This window comes from Trachurus trachurus, assembly GCF_905171665.1.
Source record: "Trachurus trachurus genome assembly, chromosome: 13".
NCBI lineage: Eukaryota > Metazoa > Chordata > Actinopteri > Carangiformes > Carangidae > Trachurus > Trachurus trachurus.
In genome coordinates this window covers 2,778,397-2,795,729 of record NC_139892.1, presented here as the reverse complement: position 1 = coordinate 2,795,729, position 17,333 = coordinate 2,778,397, and the positions used below count along the sequence as shown (strand labels likewise).

The 17,333-nt window shown below is 43.9% G+C and overlaps 1 protein-coding gene across 1 annotated transcript in view; it reads right to left on the bottom strand.

Annotated features, from left to right (window-relative positions):
* Positions 1-17,333, bottom strand: part of LOC310995741 (NACHT, LRR and PYD domains-containing protein 12-like) — a gene marked incomplete at its 3' end in the record, with an annotated part of 91,398 nt that overhangs the window by 69,212 nt on the left and 4,853 nt on the right. Inside the window, exons 4-8 of the mRNA XM_083984864.1 lie at positions 16,263-16,456; positions 14,866-16,005; positions 12,425-13,247; positions 10,875-11,048; positions 9,502-9,675 (exon numbers count right to left, since the gene is read on the bottom strand). Of these exons, the coding sequence (XP_083840990.1) occupies positions 9,502-9,675; positions 10,875-11,048; positions 12,425-13,247; positions 14,866-16,005; positions 16,263-16,456 (2,505 nt within the window). The remainder of the gene's footprint in view (positions 1-9,501; positions 9,676-10,874; positions 11,049-12,424; positions 13,248-14,865; positions 16,006-16,262; positions 16,457-17,333) is intronic.

The following is a 17,333-nucleotide window of genomic DNA, read 5'->3' as shown; positions in this document are numbered from 1 at the left end:
TGCATGCTGAGGCTATTGCTGATCTTCTGATGGCGATGCAGCTCCCTTTAGCGGTTGCTATTATAAAATGCGCTGCCCACCAGAAGGCAAACTCATTGATTGCTAAGGGTAACAACTTAGCAGATGAAATGGCTAAACAAGCAGCAGCTAGTGAAACTATAGGTCCCATGCTGATGGTTGAAGATGATCCACCTCTAGCTGATGTGGCGTCTTTAATACTTGCTCAAGACAGGGCTGGTCCATATGAGCAGTCTGTCTGGAAGAATCGAGGTGCAGTTAAAACCGCCTCTGGCCCTGAAGAGGGACTGTGGAGAAGTATTCATGGACATTTTGTAATACCAAGTGCATTGTTAAAGGTAGCTATTCGTGATGCGCATGGCCCTGACCATTGCGCAAGGGGGGAGGTGATAAAAAGAATACAAAATGTCTGGTGGTCACCTTTCTTAGCGAGTACTGTGGAAAGAGTGTTGCATGAATGTGATGTGTGTGCGCGTCATAATATTAGAAAAAGTATTTCAGCGCCAATTTCACACATGCCACCGCCGGATGGTCCTTTTCGGCATTTAGTAATGGACCATATTGACATGACGGAACGGATAAGAGGATATAGATACATCCTAGTGGTGATAGACAGATTTAGCCGATGGGTAGAAGCTGTCCCCACTAAAGGACCAGATCAAAAATCGACTGCGAAATTTTTATGTCGCGACATCTTCCCGCGGTTCGGCGTGCCAGATTTTCTTTCGTCGGATAACGGTCCAGCATTTGTGGCTAATACCATTAGAACAGCGTGTAAAATGTTGGGAATAAATCAAAAGTTTGGCTGTGTCTATCATCCCCAATCACAGGGAATTGTGGAAAAAGCTAACGGAGTGTTAAAATCTAAGTTAGCAAAGATCATTGCTAACAGCCAGTATAGGTTGAACTGGGTAGATGCGTTACCTTTGGCACTAATGGGAATGCGAATGCAAACTAACCGAATGACACATCTAACACCGCATGAAATGCTTACTGGAAGACCAATGCTGGTCCCCTTCTTCAGGGGCCCGTATAAAGGTCCACCACTTGAACAATGTGAAAGAGAATTGACATGTTATTTACAGCAGCTGACTCAAATATACAAGGTTATATCTCAACAGGTCAAAGGAGCAGTGGAGAACAGAGAAGCTGTCATTCCAGAACCGCTCAAGAGTATTGAACCAGGAGACTGGGTCTACCTGAGGGTGTTTAAACGCAAGTGGAATCAACCAAGAAGGGAAGGCCCTTACAAAGTCATTATAGTAACACCTACTGCTTTGAAAGTAGAAGGTAAGACTCTCTGGTATCATTTGAACCACTGCTGCAAAGCAGAGAGACCACCTGGAGCCACAAGTGATCCACAGGAACCAGAAGGGGACGGCCACGCCTCCCCGCAGGGACAGATCCAATCGCAGGGGAATCTAAGGGACGGCCACGCCTCCCTGCAGGACCAGACGCAGCCCGAAGAAATAGTGAAAGAAAGACGTTCTAAGAGACTGGCACTGAAGCAAAATGCAGGAGGAACAAAGACCCTCTGACAATAATGTTAAACTAGAACAAATTAAAGCAGAAAGCCGAGAAAAACCAAAACAGGCTACCATAACTACATTAAAACAGACACAGAGCGTGATTATATGGAGGAAAAGAACAGCTGGAAGAAAGCCCAAACATAAATACATTTTATGTAGAGGAGGTGCAGTGGTAGCACTTCTCATATTGATTTACTATATAATAATCTCTAATCATGTTGAAATTAAAACTGGACAACTAACAGCTGATTGTGCACTGGCAGCAGGATTGTTGGCTATTAAACATGAACAAATACCAGCAAATGAAGTAGTTAACCTTACTTATGTGAGAAGCTGTATGTATAATCTAACAGTGGTAAGAATATTTGGACGCTCGATTGTTGAAACCCTGCCAGTTGCAAAAAGATGTCAAATTGACGCAGTAATAAACATGAGGATGAGCTGTGACAATGATCAATGCACTGATCAATTAATGCAAAAATCAATAATGAAACGAGAAACAGCCAAATTAATGACGCTTAAATATGGCCTACGTGAACGACGTGAGACACCAAAAGTAACCTGGACAAAATTAGGAGGGGGAACAAACATGTTCTACCAGTGGATGAAATTTTCAGCTCAGCAAGTAAGTAGTAAAGACTGTATTGCATGTTATAATGCAAATAGGCCATCAAAAATTCTGCCGCTTCCAGGAGCTGATTCAACATTCTGTCAGGAAAAGATGACGTGCTTTGGTTATTGTATAATGAAATTAGCAAGCGGAACTCAGAAAGGGTGGTCTAATGACACGTATATCTGCCCTAGGATATTACCCCATGATTTGGAAATATTAATTCCTCCGAATGCCCTAATAGCTAATACCATGGTCCATCCATTTTGTATTGCGAGAGGAAAACCACTGATCAGAGCGCTGAGAGGAACTGTTATAAAAGATCAAAGAGTTCAGTGCTCCGATGTACGCTTTAACAGTACAAGGACGAAATATAAACAATCCACACTTATTCATTATTGTAAAACAACAGAGAAATCTAGTATGCAATGTAAACAAATACAAGAAGATGGTGGCATATGGTATTTGATTCAAAATAATACTCATGTGAATTCTATGGATCTGCCTTCATTGGCAAATGGTACAACACCTTTGGCTGATATCTTTTGGATATGTGAAGGTAGTGACAAGTTAACTATTACATTATCGCCTGACTGGACTGGTATATGTGCCCCAGTCATGGTGACAAGCCAATTAACAGTGTTGAAACCATCTGTTAATTCAGCTGAAAGAAGTAAAAGAAGTCAGTTTGAAAAGTGGACTAAAGATGAAAAAGTTTACATATCATGGAAACAAGAACCTGAGGGAATGCCTGAAAATGAAGCGGCTATTAGTACTGCATGGATTCGATCTGGTAAGGCAATAGGATGGATACCGATGGTGGGAACAATAGTGAATTCACAGTATATAGCCAGAAACAGTAAGTGGGTAAATTATTTATGGTACAACCAGCAGAGATTTATCAATTGGTCCATAGCCACTGCAGAAGTAACACAGAAACAGTTACATGCTACTTCATTAATGGCCATATAAAATAGATTTGTCATAGATACAATTACAGCGCCCCACCAAGGTGTTTGCAGCTATATTGGGGAAGACTGCTGCACCACAATACCTTTACACACAGGAGAGAATGGTAATTTAACCCGCATGTTGAACATAATGAAAAGCATCAGAAATGAACATGTTGTAAATTCAAACTGGAATACAAAACCTGACATCTTAGAAAAGATTTGGGGAGTGTTGGACAAATTGTCCTGGAAAAAGATTCTGCAAGTAGTGGGAATGGTAATTGGCACACTGATATTAATGATTATTATCGTACTTTGTTGTGTATTCCCCATGATTAAAGTATTGATAAAAAGAGCTACTGGAGTTATAGCTGGACAATATTCATTGAGAATTGATGAAGAAAATGACCTTGATGTTGTGGAAACTATGCAAATGATTGACGGAGATCAAAGTAGTGAAGAAATAGGCTTAGAACTACTAGACGAATAAAATGGGACGGACAAGGGGAAGAAACAAATCAAAATTAGAGAAAGTATACCACGAAACCAATCTTGAACCAATTGCCCCTAGGAACAATTTTAGTGAAAGAATCAAAGACCTTTATACAATATAGCCGTCAGTCAGTACACTCCGCAACATTTCCATTTATACCAAAACCTTACGAAGTTTGTTTGGAAAAACTAAAAAATAAAAATTGGAGAAGTGTTACTTATCAGTTAAATCGAGATCTTACTGTACGTGTGGATGGGCTCGCTTTAACATACAGATATGATGTGATTAATCTGGAGAAGAAATATTGTATGCCGTTGTTCACTAAAGGTAGAATAGAAATTGTGTCAGTACATTATCAGAACTCACTGTTATTCAGTACTCATGAAATCGTGTCAAGATATGGAACAGAAGCTTTTGAGATGTTAATAAAGCCATATAAGATTAGATCTACACTTTATGAGGGATCTTTTATAGTAGCAATAGGAATGAAGGCATTAGAAGAACGGAAGAACTATCAGAATGATTCTGAAAGCTGGAAAAATGAACTAATCAATCTTTATTTGTTGTCCATATAGATTAACATGGCTGACCAAAGGGGAAGTGCCAGGCAGGGAAGTAACGAGGGTGGACAGAACCAACCCTCCCTGCCTAGCCACTGGCCAAATACTTCACCTTATTTCAATCCAAACCAGAGAATTCAGAGCCAACCAACTAACCAACCAGGTGGCCAAGATCGACACCTCCCACCAAATGCGATGACCACGAGTCCATTCCCGGTGCCAGGATATGCAGAGAATTGGAGTCAACTAGGATACCCGTTTTACAACATCAATGGAGAAGGGATGACTGACGTACTGGCCCCTCATTCGCCCAACACGACATCACTACTGGGTGACATTGCATCATTGTTGGAGTCATCTGATTGGGATAATGGGGGTGAAGGTACATCACATGGCATCGACGTCCAAGGAAGGGTTCAGGATCCTCAGTCTCCTAGTAATCAAGGATGTGTAAAGGAGGCTTATCTGAAGAAGGCACCTTGGGCTAGAGCTCGCCTTGAAGAAGAAACAGATGAGCAAAGATTCAGGAGAATGGAGTGTACTGATTTTAGGGATGCAGTCAAGACCCTTTCACCTGTATGCAAAGCGTACTTACGTGCAGAGAGGGAGAGGATTATGAAGTTAAAATACAGAGAGAGAGTGAAATGGGGTTTAGAGAAAGAAGAGGATAAGGGTAGACATTGTGTCGCCAAGATTCTTGAATGCTACCACTGTGGCATACTTCATTTTGTCTGAATCATGTAGACAGTTCAAGGTTTGAAGGATGAATAAGTGAAGGAAACATTGCATGCTTTTATATATCTATCTTTTTCACGAGAGCACAATTTCATTTTCTTGTCACTTGAGCACTTTTTTTATTATATTTTGTGTTAAAGGGATTATAATCTTGTAACTAAGTTTTAAGAACCTTGAGGAGAAACATGTAATTGTCATCATTTATCATGTTTCGAAGATTCTCGTATTGTGTGTGTTTTATTTTTGGTTTGGGTTTGAGGTCTGATGTATTACTTTTATGGACTCTGTCATTATTTTGATTTATGTTGGACTTCCTTCTGTCCCGATTTAGTTAAGGGTGGAATCCATGACTACACGTAGGTTGACATGTTGAATTCATCAATTGGGATTGTTTGTGACTTGACCAGTCACACAGGGGGGAATGTTGTGGTATTTTTCATCATAAATGACATGAAAGTTTGTAATAAGTTAATGCTGAAAGACAGTATTATGCTACTATTAAAAAGACATATACTCATTATGTATCTATTAGTTTAAGATTTAATGTTGATCATCTTAAATGATCACAAAAGATTATATAATGTTTTGTTCTGTATATCTAATTGAAAGGAGTATGTTTTGTGACATAAAGATCAGCCAACTGCTTATGTGCAGCCAGAGAGAGAGAGGGGTAGATAAGAGGTCAACTAGCAGGCAGGTTCACATTATTATGCAGGGTCTGTGAGGGAAGTTGCCATCCCCTCGTCTCCCAACGGATAGTGTTAGGTCTGTGAGGGTGAAGTTGAGAGGTATTGGAGTTCTCAGAGAACAGTCGTGGTGAATCGACTTGGGAATAGACCTAGGCCTATATAAGCCTTCAACTTTTGGTAAGGAGTCAGTCACTTAACTACTCCTTGATGCATGTCTTGGGGTTGTGCTTTGCATGAAGCCTGATACTTTGTTACTTTTCTTTTCAAACTTTGTATCTGTAAGTGGCTCGGGTTGAACTTTGTTTGCTTTCTTGTTAAAGAAAATAGAAGACAACTCTACGTCGGATCCATCCTTTCCAGCGAGTTATTTTGAGTCCAGAATTTATTTTTGGTGTGAGATGTAAGATTAGTTAATTAGCGCATTTTTCTGATCTTCATCAGAAGGTTGACATCAAAAGTTATGAATTTGTGATCTGACAAAGGGAGTTCTGTACCGGAAATATTAAATGGGACAGTACCAGAGCAGCAGATCAGATCTAAAATATGGCCCTTATTGTGTGTTGGAAATGTGACATACTGTGTGAGGTTAAAACTATCCAGTGTGGAGATAAAGTCAATGGAAAAAATGTCATTAGGATTGTCAACATGAATATTAAAGTCCCCTGTTAAAATGATATTTGGAGTGATGGCACATAGATCTGCTAAGATAGATGAGAGTTCAGTGATGAAGGTGGAAGAGGCCTTAGGTGGACGGTAAACAGATACAATAATGGTGGGTACAGGTCCCTTTAACTGCACAGCCAGCACTTCAAATGATGGTGAATCATTCACAGGAACGGGGAGTATTTTCAAACTCTCGCGATAGATCAGGGCCAGGCCACCGCCCCTACCGGAAGTGCGTGGTTTAGCAACGTAAACATACCCATGCGGCAAAGACTGATTTAAATGAAAAAAGTCACTAGGCTTTAGCCAGTCAGTGCCGGGTTAACCTCGAGCCCCACCCAGGAGCTTTTCAGGGCCGAACGGAGTACCTACCCTGGAGTAGGTACTCTGTTGGCCCCCGTAAAGGTTCCTGTAAATGGCCCTGTGGGGGAGGTTCCTGCAGTGGAGACACGAACCAACGGGGCCGGCCCCGTAAAATTACCCCGAAGTTCCTGCAATGGAAACACGCTTAATAAGGCAGATGGGCTTGATGGTGTTCAAGGTAGAGCACAGAAGGCATGTGCAGGTCAACTGGCTGCAGTCTTCACAAATATTTTTTAACAGATCCCTGAAACAATGCACAGTTCCAACCTGCCTGAAAGCTACCACCATTGTTCCCATACCCAAGACCACCGTTGTCACAGGCCTGAATCATTACAGGCTGATCGCTCTCACGCCTGTAATTATGAAATGCTTCGAGAGGCTCATGCTGACAAGGAGTAAAACCTACGTCCCCCTTGACCGTGACCAACATCAGTTTGCCTATAGGGCAAATAGGTCTACTGACGATGCCATTGCAATAGCACTTCACACAGCTCTCACTCTGGAAACTCCTACGTCAGAATGATCTTTGTTGACTACAGTTCAGCTTTTAATTCCATCAGCCCACGCAAACTTGTGAACAAACTGCTTACTCTAGGAATACCATCCTCCCTCTGCATAAGGACCTTGGATTTCTTGCTGAGGAGACAGCAGCAAGTCAGACAGGGCCATCACACTTCCTCCACAGTCACCCAAGGCTGCGTCCTTAGTCCTATCCTCTACTCGCTGTTCACCAGCAACTGCATTCCCAACCATAGCTCTAATACTGTGATAAAATTTGATGATGACACAACCATTGTTGGCCTCATAACCAACAATAATGAAGTGGCATACAGGGAGGAGGTCCAGGCATTGACAGCATGGTGCAGAGAAAATGACCTGAACTCAACATGGTTAAAACCAAGGAGCTAATTACAGACTACAGGAAAAGCAAGAAAGAGCCTCATGCCCAGCTATTAATAGAAGGACAACCAGTGGAGAGGGTCCCACACTTCAAGTTTCTGGGGCTCCACATCTCAGATGACCTGTCCTGGAGCCACAACACCACCAGCCTAATCAAAAAGGCCCAGAAGCGCCTTTACTTTCTTAGGAGGCTGAAAAAGAACCGCCTCTCACAGGATGTACTGATCAACTTCTATCGCAGCACTGTGGAAAGCATCCTTTTCCATGGCTGCACAATCTGGCACAGCAGCTGCAATTCTGCTGAGAGGAAAAGCCTCCAGAAAGTTAAAGGTGTACAGAAATGGCCGTTTGTCCTGTTTGTCGCGCCGAGTTGTCACGAGCTGCAACACGAGTTTACCCGAGTGAGGAAAACGAATGTGATTGGTCGTTATCGAGCGGGCGGGATATTCAAAGCTTGGGGCGAGCCCGAGCTCCGTGTGTGTGTGTTGTCTCAGACGTTTGAATGACGGATGACGGATCCAATATCAGTGGCTGGTGAATCGTGTACAGGCTGACGTATAATCCGTGCGCCTGCATTATCCAATGCGAAAAAAAAAATACACACTTTCATCCCGGATTTACTCAAAAATAGAATTTTGCACAAAGTTTGGCCTACAACGTCTGAAAGATGAGTTATCACATTAATTTTATGACCCAAAGTGGGCTCAAATTCAATTTTCTTTTCTGTACACCTTTAACAAAATGGCGCAGTGGATTGTTGGTTCCACTCTCCTCTCCCTCAGTGACATCTACCAGAGCCGTCTCCACAAGGGCCTCCAAAATCCTGATGGACCCCTCACACCCTGGACACGGCCTGTTCAGCAGGCTCCCATCAGGAAGGCTGAGAACCTTTCAGGCTAAAACCCAAAAATTAAAGAACAGTTTTTATCCAAAGGCTGTGGATCTCTTGCTAAACTCCTAACCTAATGTAACTTATGTTTTTAATATGTTGATGTATTTATTTGACACTGGCACTTTGCACTTTATGTGTGCAAACACTTAATTATTTATTGATATTTAGCTCTTTGCTGCTATAGGAGACTGCCGAACGAAATTTCTTTGTTTATGTTTTTTATGCAATGACAACAATAAACTTAACTTGTGTGACCGATGTTGTTTGTTCTGTGACCTGCCCTGAGCGAGGATTGATCTCACGACCTCCCGCACCGGAGGCAACGATGCTAACCGCTTCGCCAAGAGGTTGACAACCACTTCGCAAATTGATTAGCATGTCTTTTATGCAGGTCACAGAACAAACAACATCGGCCACATTGCACTCAACCCAGGGCATCCGGGTCACGGCACCAATGTGACGGATGTTGTTTGTTCTGTGACCTGCCCTGAACGAGGATCGATTCCATGACCTCCCGCACCGGAGGCGACGATGCTAACCGCTTCGCCAAGAGGTTGACAACCACTTCGCAAATTGGTTAGCACATATTTTATGGGTGAGTGAGTTTACTTCCGGTACCGCTACGGCCACAACCTGTCACTTCTCCTTACTGGTACCTCGTGACTGTGGTACACCCGCGGACCTCCGTTACACTTGTAATAACAGCTTGTTGTGTAAAGTTAACATCCTTGTTGCTCAGGTGTGAGTGTAGATTTTGTTACGGTTTGTTGTGTGATGTGATTGGTGCTCCAATATGTGATCCTGTTATTGATTTGAGTTGTGTGTTAATAACAGCTGATGTCAGGATGGCATGGATTGTGGGGAAAATGTGTTGTAAATGTTGGATCTGTGTAAACCATTATGCAAATGTGTTTGTTGTGTGATGAGCTGAGGTGCCCCCCCCCCTCCCCCCACAGCCCTGGGCTTGGTGTGTGAGCACCTGCCTACCCTGTCCTACAGCCTCAGTGTGGATCAGTAGAATATCAGCCTCATGTCTGTCAGTATCAACACAACTTTCACATCACATTCATCTGAGCACAGAAATAAAACAGAGTCTGACCTCAGAGTCTCCAGTCTACAGTCTGGACTCTCCAGAAAACCACTCAGATCCTTCACTCCTGAATCCTGCAGCTTGTTGGAGCTCAGGTCCACGTGTCTCAGGTGGGAGGGGTTGGACTTCAGAGCTGAGCCCAGAGAAGAACAGCTGATCTCTGACAAACTGCAGTTCTTCAATCTGAAAAAGGATAAAAGCAGTGAGTTGAGGACAAAGCTCCTTGTTGACAGCGTTCAGTTTCTCATCATCTGTTCAGAGCTGAACAAGCTTCAGGTACAGAGGCTATGGGCACAGTCACAGTGGCTCAGGAGACACTGTCCACTGTCTGAAGCTGACCTCTGTCCCCTCACTGACAGTGGAGTCATGTGACCAGAGGCTGCTTCACAGACACTGTGGACAGGAAGTAAACTCCTTTAATGTCATGTGACCATGAGTTGAAGCTTCCTTCCTGTGGAGCCCAGTGTTGATCTTTTTTTTTTAACTTTCTTTTTAATTTTCGTTTTGCAACACCAAAAGAATCAAATGCAAGTAACACAAAATCTCAGCCTTTTGCTGTCACAAATCACAACATTCAACACAAGATAATACAACGTAACATAATAAACACAAAAACACAAACACATGTAAAGGACAACAAAGAAAGAAAGAAAGAAAGAAAGGTACAGTTGAGAGCAGTTTATCGTACCACATTTCCACCGTAGGCGGGTACACCTCAAGCCAAACATGCAGAATTGTAAGTCGTGCGCATACGACATTATATTCAACAACTTAACAGTTTGACCAGCCAAGGACAAAAGATCTATGAATACTTTGTTTAGGATCCATTACCATTTTTATGCCAAGGAACTTCTCTATCTCTGTTTGGACAGTAGACCAGAATATTTTAATCAATGGGCATGACCACATTAAATAAAAATAAGTGCCTGGTTGTTTTTGACACTTCCTGCATGCTGCAGAACATGAGTCATCATATTTGCTACGTATTTCAGGAGTCAGTGTGTGTTGATGTTCATGAGCCTCAGTGTCTCCACAGTGGGATCATCAAACCAACACTGTTCTCTGACCTACAGGACTTTAACCTGACCTCTCACACTGGGAAGCTGCCTTGACCTTTGACCCTGAACCAAGCAAAGAGGGAAGACTCAGATCTTCATCATCATCATCATCATCATCATCATCATCATCATCATCATCATCATCATCATCATTATCATCATCATCATCATCATCATCACACTGACCTCTGAGTGACCTCTGACCCTTCACCTTCTACCAGCTGTAGTAAAATGGAGTCACAATCAGTCGCTGCTTCAAACTGAACTTCACACATTTGAACTGAACACAGACAAAAGTCCAACCGGTCCAGTCAGTGAACTCACCTCAGAGTCTCCAGTCTACAGTTTAGACTCTCCAGTCCAGCACACAGAACCTTCACTGATGAGTCACTCAGGTAGTTGTTACTCAGGTCCAGTTCTGTCAGGTGGGAGGAGTTGGACTTCAGAGCTGAGGCCACGACTTGATAGTGACTCTCTGAGAGTTTACAACCAACAAGTCTGTGAAGAGAGAAAATATCAAATGTGTCAGAATCAAATCAAATGAAAGCTGCAGTAAAAACAGCAGTGTGTGTGTGTGTGTGTGTGTGTGTGTGTGTGTGTGTGTGTGTGTGTGTGTGTGTGTGTGTGTGTGTGTGTGTGTGTGTGTGTGTGTGTGTGTGTGTGTGGTCCTGGATCATAACATCATTGTTTCAAAAAAGTTGTTTTGACCAGTTTTTAAGGAATACTGCTTCAGGGCCCAAAACGCCGGCTCCATGGAGGAAACACCAAAACAATAAAAATCTTAGGAGGATTCTCCTGAAGCGTCACTGGCTGATGATGCACTAAGGGCTGGCTCTCTTTACATCACCTTATAGTTTAGTCTCTGGACATCCTCCACTTCAGTCTTCTCTGGATACAGACGACAGCTTTTATCTAACTCCTCATGTTTTTCTGACTTGTCACCTGAGTCATTGTGGGCGGAGTCTGAAGATGACATGACCTGAGGACACTCATCACACTGCACACAGCTGCCTCTGGAGAGACTTTAAACTATGGTTCATGTGCAGCCCTTAGTGTTGTAATACACACTAACGACAAAATCTCAAGACTACATTTCCAAGGTCTTAGTCTCGTCTCGGTCTCTGCCGAGATGGACTTGGGATTTTTTCTCCAGACCAGTCAAGACCACAGCTGCAGGGACATCTGTTTTAACCACAAATGTCTCTCTGTCACTCGCTCACTTTGGTTTATGTAATGTCATTTAATAACTTTAAGATAATGAAAATTGTTCTACAAAAGTATCTGCTTGTGTAACCATCTGAACAACTTGGTGTCACCAGTGTGAACAGTAGGAGGAGACTTCAGCAGGTTCTGTGCTGTGTTCTTCTGTTCAACACAAACATTGTTTACATTAAATATGGTTCAGATTTTAGATCAAATCATCTTTTCTTTGTAGCTGTAATGTATCAAGACACATGATTATTATGAGGACTGGGACTGAATACAGTGATGGTCTTGGAAATGGTCTCGCATTGGTTTGCTCTCGGACTTGGACTTGGACTGACTCTGCCCCCCTCAAAGTCTTGGTTTTGGTCTGGACTTGGTCTCGGGTTAGGTGGTCTTGACTACAATACTAGCAGTTGTTCTAACCTGGATAAACTGAGGTGTAAGGTTTGAATAAAACCAAAAAGTCAACATAAAAGAACAAAATAACTTGTTCTTGTTTAAACAGCAACGATCACAACGAGCTGAAGATCAACATGTTGCTTTTACTACACCTCCAGAAAAAACACAACTGACCTGTGATGGAGTCAAACTAAGAATAATGAGAATAAATATAACTGTGTTTATCTGAACTACTGATCAATAATTATATTGATCATGTCTGGACTCACTGAGCCTTCCTGCAGTTCCTCACAGCTGGGATCAGTCTCTGTCGTCCCTGATATGATGTGTTGTACTTGCTCAGGTCCAACTGGTCCAGAACCTGATCTGACATCAGCAGCATGTAGGCCAGAGCTGAACACTGGATCTCAGAGAGGATCTTCTCTGATCTGTTCTCTGACTTGAGGAACTGTTGGATCTGCTGATGAACTGACTGGTCCTTCATCTCCGTCAGACAGTGGAAGATGTTGATGCTTCTGTCAGGAGAGATTTTATCAGTCTTCATCTCCTTCAGGTTGTTGATGGTTCTCTGGATGGTTTCTGGACTGTTGTCTGTCTGACCCAGCAGACCTCCTAACAGCCTCTGGTTGGACTCCAGAGAGAGACCATGAAGGAAGCGAACAAACAGGTCCAGGTGACCATTTCTACTTCTGATGGATTTCTGCATGGCTCTCTGCAGGAAGGTAACCAGAGTTAAATCAACATGTTGTTCTCCCAGGAACTTCTTGGGGACTTGTGTGTTCCTGTTGGTGAAACAGTGGAACATGTAGACTGCAGCCAGAAACTCCTGAACACTCAGATGAACAAAGCAGTAGACTGTTTTCTGGAAGATCACACTCTCTCTTTTGAAGATCTCAGTACAGAGTCCTGAGTTCACCAAGGCCTCGGTGACATCCAGACCACACTGCTCCAGGTCTTCTTGGTAGAACATGATGTTTCCTTTCTCCAGCTGTTCAAACGCCAGCCTCCCCAGCTTCAGAAGAACTTCCCTGTCGGTCTCCGTCAGCTCCTGTGACTGAATTTTGGAGAGGACAGAGGCGGATGGGCGATTACCTACAAAGAAAAATTGAGATTTGTTTTACGGAATGTACTAAACATTGGCAAACATTGATTATGTATGCACTCCACCTAGAACAGTATTACGTAAAAACAATACCATGATGTATCAAGAAAGATGTACTGTGATTCTACACTTTTAACATCCATGATGATCTTCTTTTCTTCTGTAATATATGGACCACTTTGGAGTCCTGAATACAATCTTTTTTATCTTACCTATGTTCTTGTTCTTATTGCTTTTATATTTTTAATTTTAAAAGATGGATGGATGGATGGATGGATGGATGGATGGATGGATGGATGGATGGATAACCTTGCAGAGGTGTAAGAGGGCCCCTTTTTACTCTGCAACAAGAACAACCCATTTGTGCAAAGCGAATGTGGCAAGGTGAAGAGGGCCCGGGCGGGGATTGAACCCACACCTCCCGGGGAAGAGTCATGCGCGCTTGCCAGTCACCCAAAGGGACATCCCTTTGGCCAAGTAGCCAGGGCACATGATCAATTGGAGGCATAGTGACAGGAACCCCAACTGTCACATCTCTCCCCCTCTTTTCACAAGCACGTCCTCGTGCTTCCGCGCAGGCTGCCACACATCATGAATCCATGGACCCACCCCTAGTGCTACATGGATCCTGCCAACAACGCCAGAATGTGGCAAGGTGAAGAGGGCCCGGGCGGGGATTGAACCCACACCTCCCGGGGAAGAGTCATGCGCGCTTGCCAGTCACCCAAAGGGACATCCCTTTGGCCAAGTAGCCAGGGCACATGATCAATTGGAGGCATAGTGACAGGAACCTCAACTGTCACACGAGGATAACAGTATCTTTGGGAATATTTAATTTGTTTCAATCGTTACAATTGATGTCGATGAAAATATGTGGCCAGACAGAAAGGAACATCTGGATGTGCAGGAATGATTCACAGTACTCTGTAGGTTCAGTTACTATATGTACTGCAATATTGTTTACCGTTGTGCACAGTTCTACCCAAAGGATGTTTCTTATGTTTGTTGTATATAAATGACTATAGTGTATTTTTCTTTTGCACAATGCTGTGAACAAATCAGAATTGCAAAGAACATATGCAGTAAAAATATGAAACATACATATTCAGCATCAGTTACTCCACTAAATACAGTAATGTGTTACTTACTGTAGTTTCAGTACAAGTAGTGTATAGTGCTGTCTTGAGCATTTTCAGGTAGTGTCACCAAGACCTGACCTTTTTGCATTAGAAAACACTTAGAGAATAAACTGTCATAATGAAAACATGACATAGCCATTTGAGACAGACAGACAATGTTCAAAATGAACATGTCCACAAGTTGGAGATTTATTTTTATTTTGGTAGCTGATGATCATTTAGTTTTCCCGGGTGTTAATGTCTAAAGATGCTAGAACACAACCAACAACCTCATCATGGTATAGTTTGTGGATGAAGTGGTCTCAGTGACAGAGGTGTTATCCTGGCCTTACCTCTTTGTGCAGATCTGCTGCAATGACCTGATGCAGCTGACTGTGACTGGAGGAGGCTGCACAGCCATCGGCCACTATCGGAGCTGAACTTCAGCAACAACAGTTTATACAATGCTCTGTCCACCTGTATCACTCACCGTACTTGTTCTTCTTCCTCTTTGTCTGGACCAGCAGGAAGTGTGAGAACAGGTCCGTCGTGGTCTTGGGCAGCTCTCCTCTCTGGTCTGTGGTCAACATGTGCTCCAGAACTGTAGCACTGATCCAGCAGAAGACTGGGACTTGACACATGATGTGGAGGGTCCTGGACGTCTGGATGTGTGAGATGATTCTTCTGGACAGATCTTCATCACTGGACCTCCTCCTGAAGTACTCCTCCATCTGGGCGTCAGTGAAGCCTCTGACCTCTGTTACCCTGTCAACACATGTAGGAGGGATCTGATTGGCTGCTGCAGGTCTGGAGGTGATCCAGACCAGAGCCGAGGGAAGCAGATTCCCCTGGATGAGGTTTGTCAGCAGCACGTTGACTGATGACGTCTGTGTGACATCAGACACAACCTCCCTGTTGTTGAAGTCCAGTGACAGTCGGCTTTCATCCAGGCCGTCAAAGATGAAGAGAAGTTTACAGACAGCCAGCTGCTCTGCTGTCACCTTCTGTAATGTTGGATGGAAAACATGGAGCAGCCTGAGAAGACTCAACTGCTGATCTCTGATCAGGTTCAGCTCCCTGAAGGAAAGCAGAACCAGCAGACTGACATCTTGGTTCTCCAAGCCCTCGGCCCAGTCCAGAGTGAACTTCTGCACCGAGAAGGTTTTTCCAACGCCAGCGACGCCGTTGGTCAGAACCACTCTGATGGGTCTCTGTTGGCCAGGTGAGACTGTGGAGACGTCCTCTCTCTGTTGGACAGGTGAGACCGTAGAGACGTCCTCTCTCTGTTGGACAGGTGAGACCGTAGAGACGACCTCTCTCTGTTGGACAGGTGAGACAGGTGAGACCGTAGAGACGTCCTCTCTCTGTTGGACAGGTAAGTCTTTAAAGATGTCGTTGCACTTGATGGGAGTGTCATGGAGGGTCTTCTTCTTGGACGTTGTCTCCAGCTGTCTCACCTCATGTTGGGTAATAACCTCTTCACTCTGTCCCTCTGTGATGTAGAGCTCAGTGTAGATCCTGTTGAGGAGGGTTCCACTTCCTGTTCCCTCAGTTCCTTCAGTCACTCGTTCACATCTGCTCCTCAGACTGATCTTATGTTGATCTAAAACCTCCTGCAGACCACCATCTGCTGAGAGACAAGAGACAGAGTCAGACTGAAGACAGAGAGTCTGACAATCTGATCAGATTATTTTCATCACCTACAGAAAAACTACAGACAACAAAGAGAAGGTTTGAATCATCATCTTAAATGTCAGTGCTGCTGTGTGATGGAACAATGACTCTGGAGAAAACAACAGGTCCTGGTTTCACATATGACCACTTCAGCAGACAGATGTTCAGTCTCACTGTGTACACAGCCGCTCTGATTGGCTGTCTGCAGCTCACCTCTGGTTCTGGGTCTTTGTCCACACTGGGGACAGGATGGGGGTCCTGAAGAACCAGACTGGTCCCAGTCTGAGGTGAAGCACTGTCTGCAGAACCAGTGTCCACAGCTGGTGGAGACTGGATCCTTCAGGACGTCCTGACAGAGACCACAGCAGGACAGCTGCTGGTCCACAGAGACACCACTCCTCTTCCTCCTGTCAAGAGATTTCTGGATCAACAACATGTCACAGCTCCACATCTGAGCTCTGATTAGTTAACCACCTCAAGGGGGCGGGGCTTCAGGAAGCAGAGGAGCAGAGAGAGAGGAAGTACTGTAGAGGAAGACGAGTGTAGAGAGATGAGCTGAATGAAGACCAGTCCTGAACTGGTCTGGTTTCTGTCTCTGTTTATCTGTTGACCTTAAACAGGGCCGGTTTTAGCTATGGGCAATATGGGCGACCGCCCAGGGCGCAATCTTTATGAGGGCGCACGAGCGCTCTCCAAAAAAAAAAAAGACAAAACAAAACTCGCCGTCAAGTTAGTGGAGTGGTCGCTGGGGCGCCCCTATGTCACGTCAACTTGCTGCTGAGAGTCATAGGCCTACTACAGGTTGTGTGTGTGTCAGGAGGGACAAGGGGGGGGGGGGGGGGGGGGGATCAACTTGCGACTGCTGAGGTCTCAAGTCGGATGCTCCGCCGGCCCAGAGGGCTCTCATGCGGGGAAAGAAAGGAGGGTGAAGCGCTAAACTCCTCGCCCTGAAGTTGGCTTCATTTTGGTAATGTTGCTATGGGATGCCCAGCAATATTCCTCTTCTTCCTCTTCAATGTCCGGTCTCTGGTAAACAACATGAATGAACTGCGACAGGATCACGTGTTAAAAGGACCCTGGACTGTCGTGATGTTTATAATGAGGTTTAACAGCAACGTCACGCTGTTTCCAAAACCACACCGACTTCAGCAGAGACGTGAGTTTAAGCACATTTTTAGTTTAGCCTACAGATGGAACAGTGGTACCTGTCATTACTTTATATTCAAAATATCATCATGTTGCTGGCCCTACACTCACAAACAAAAACTATTTTAAATTGTGTAT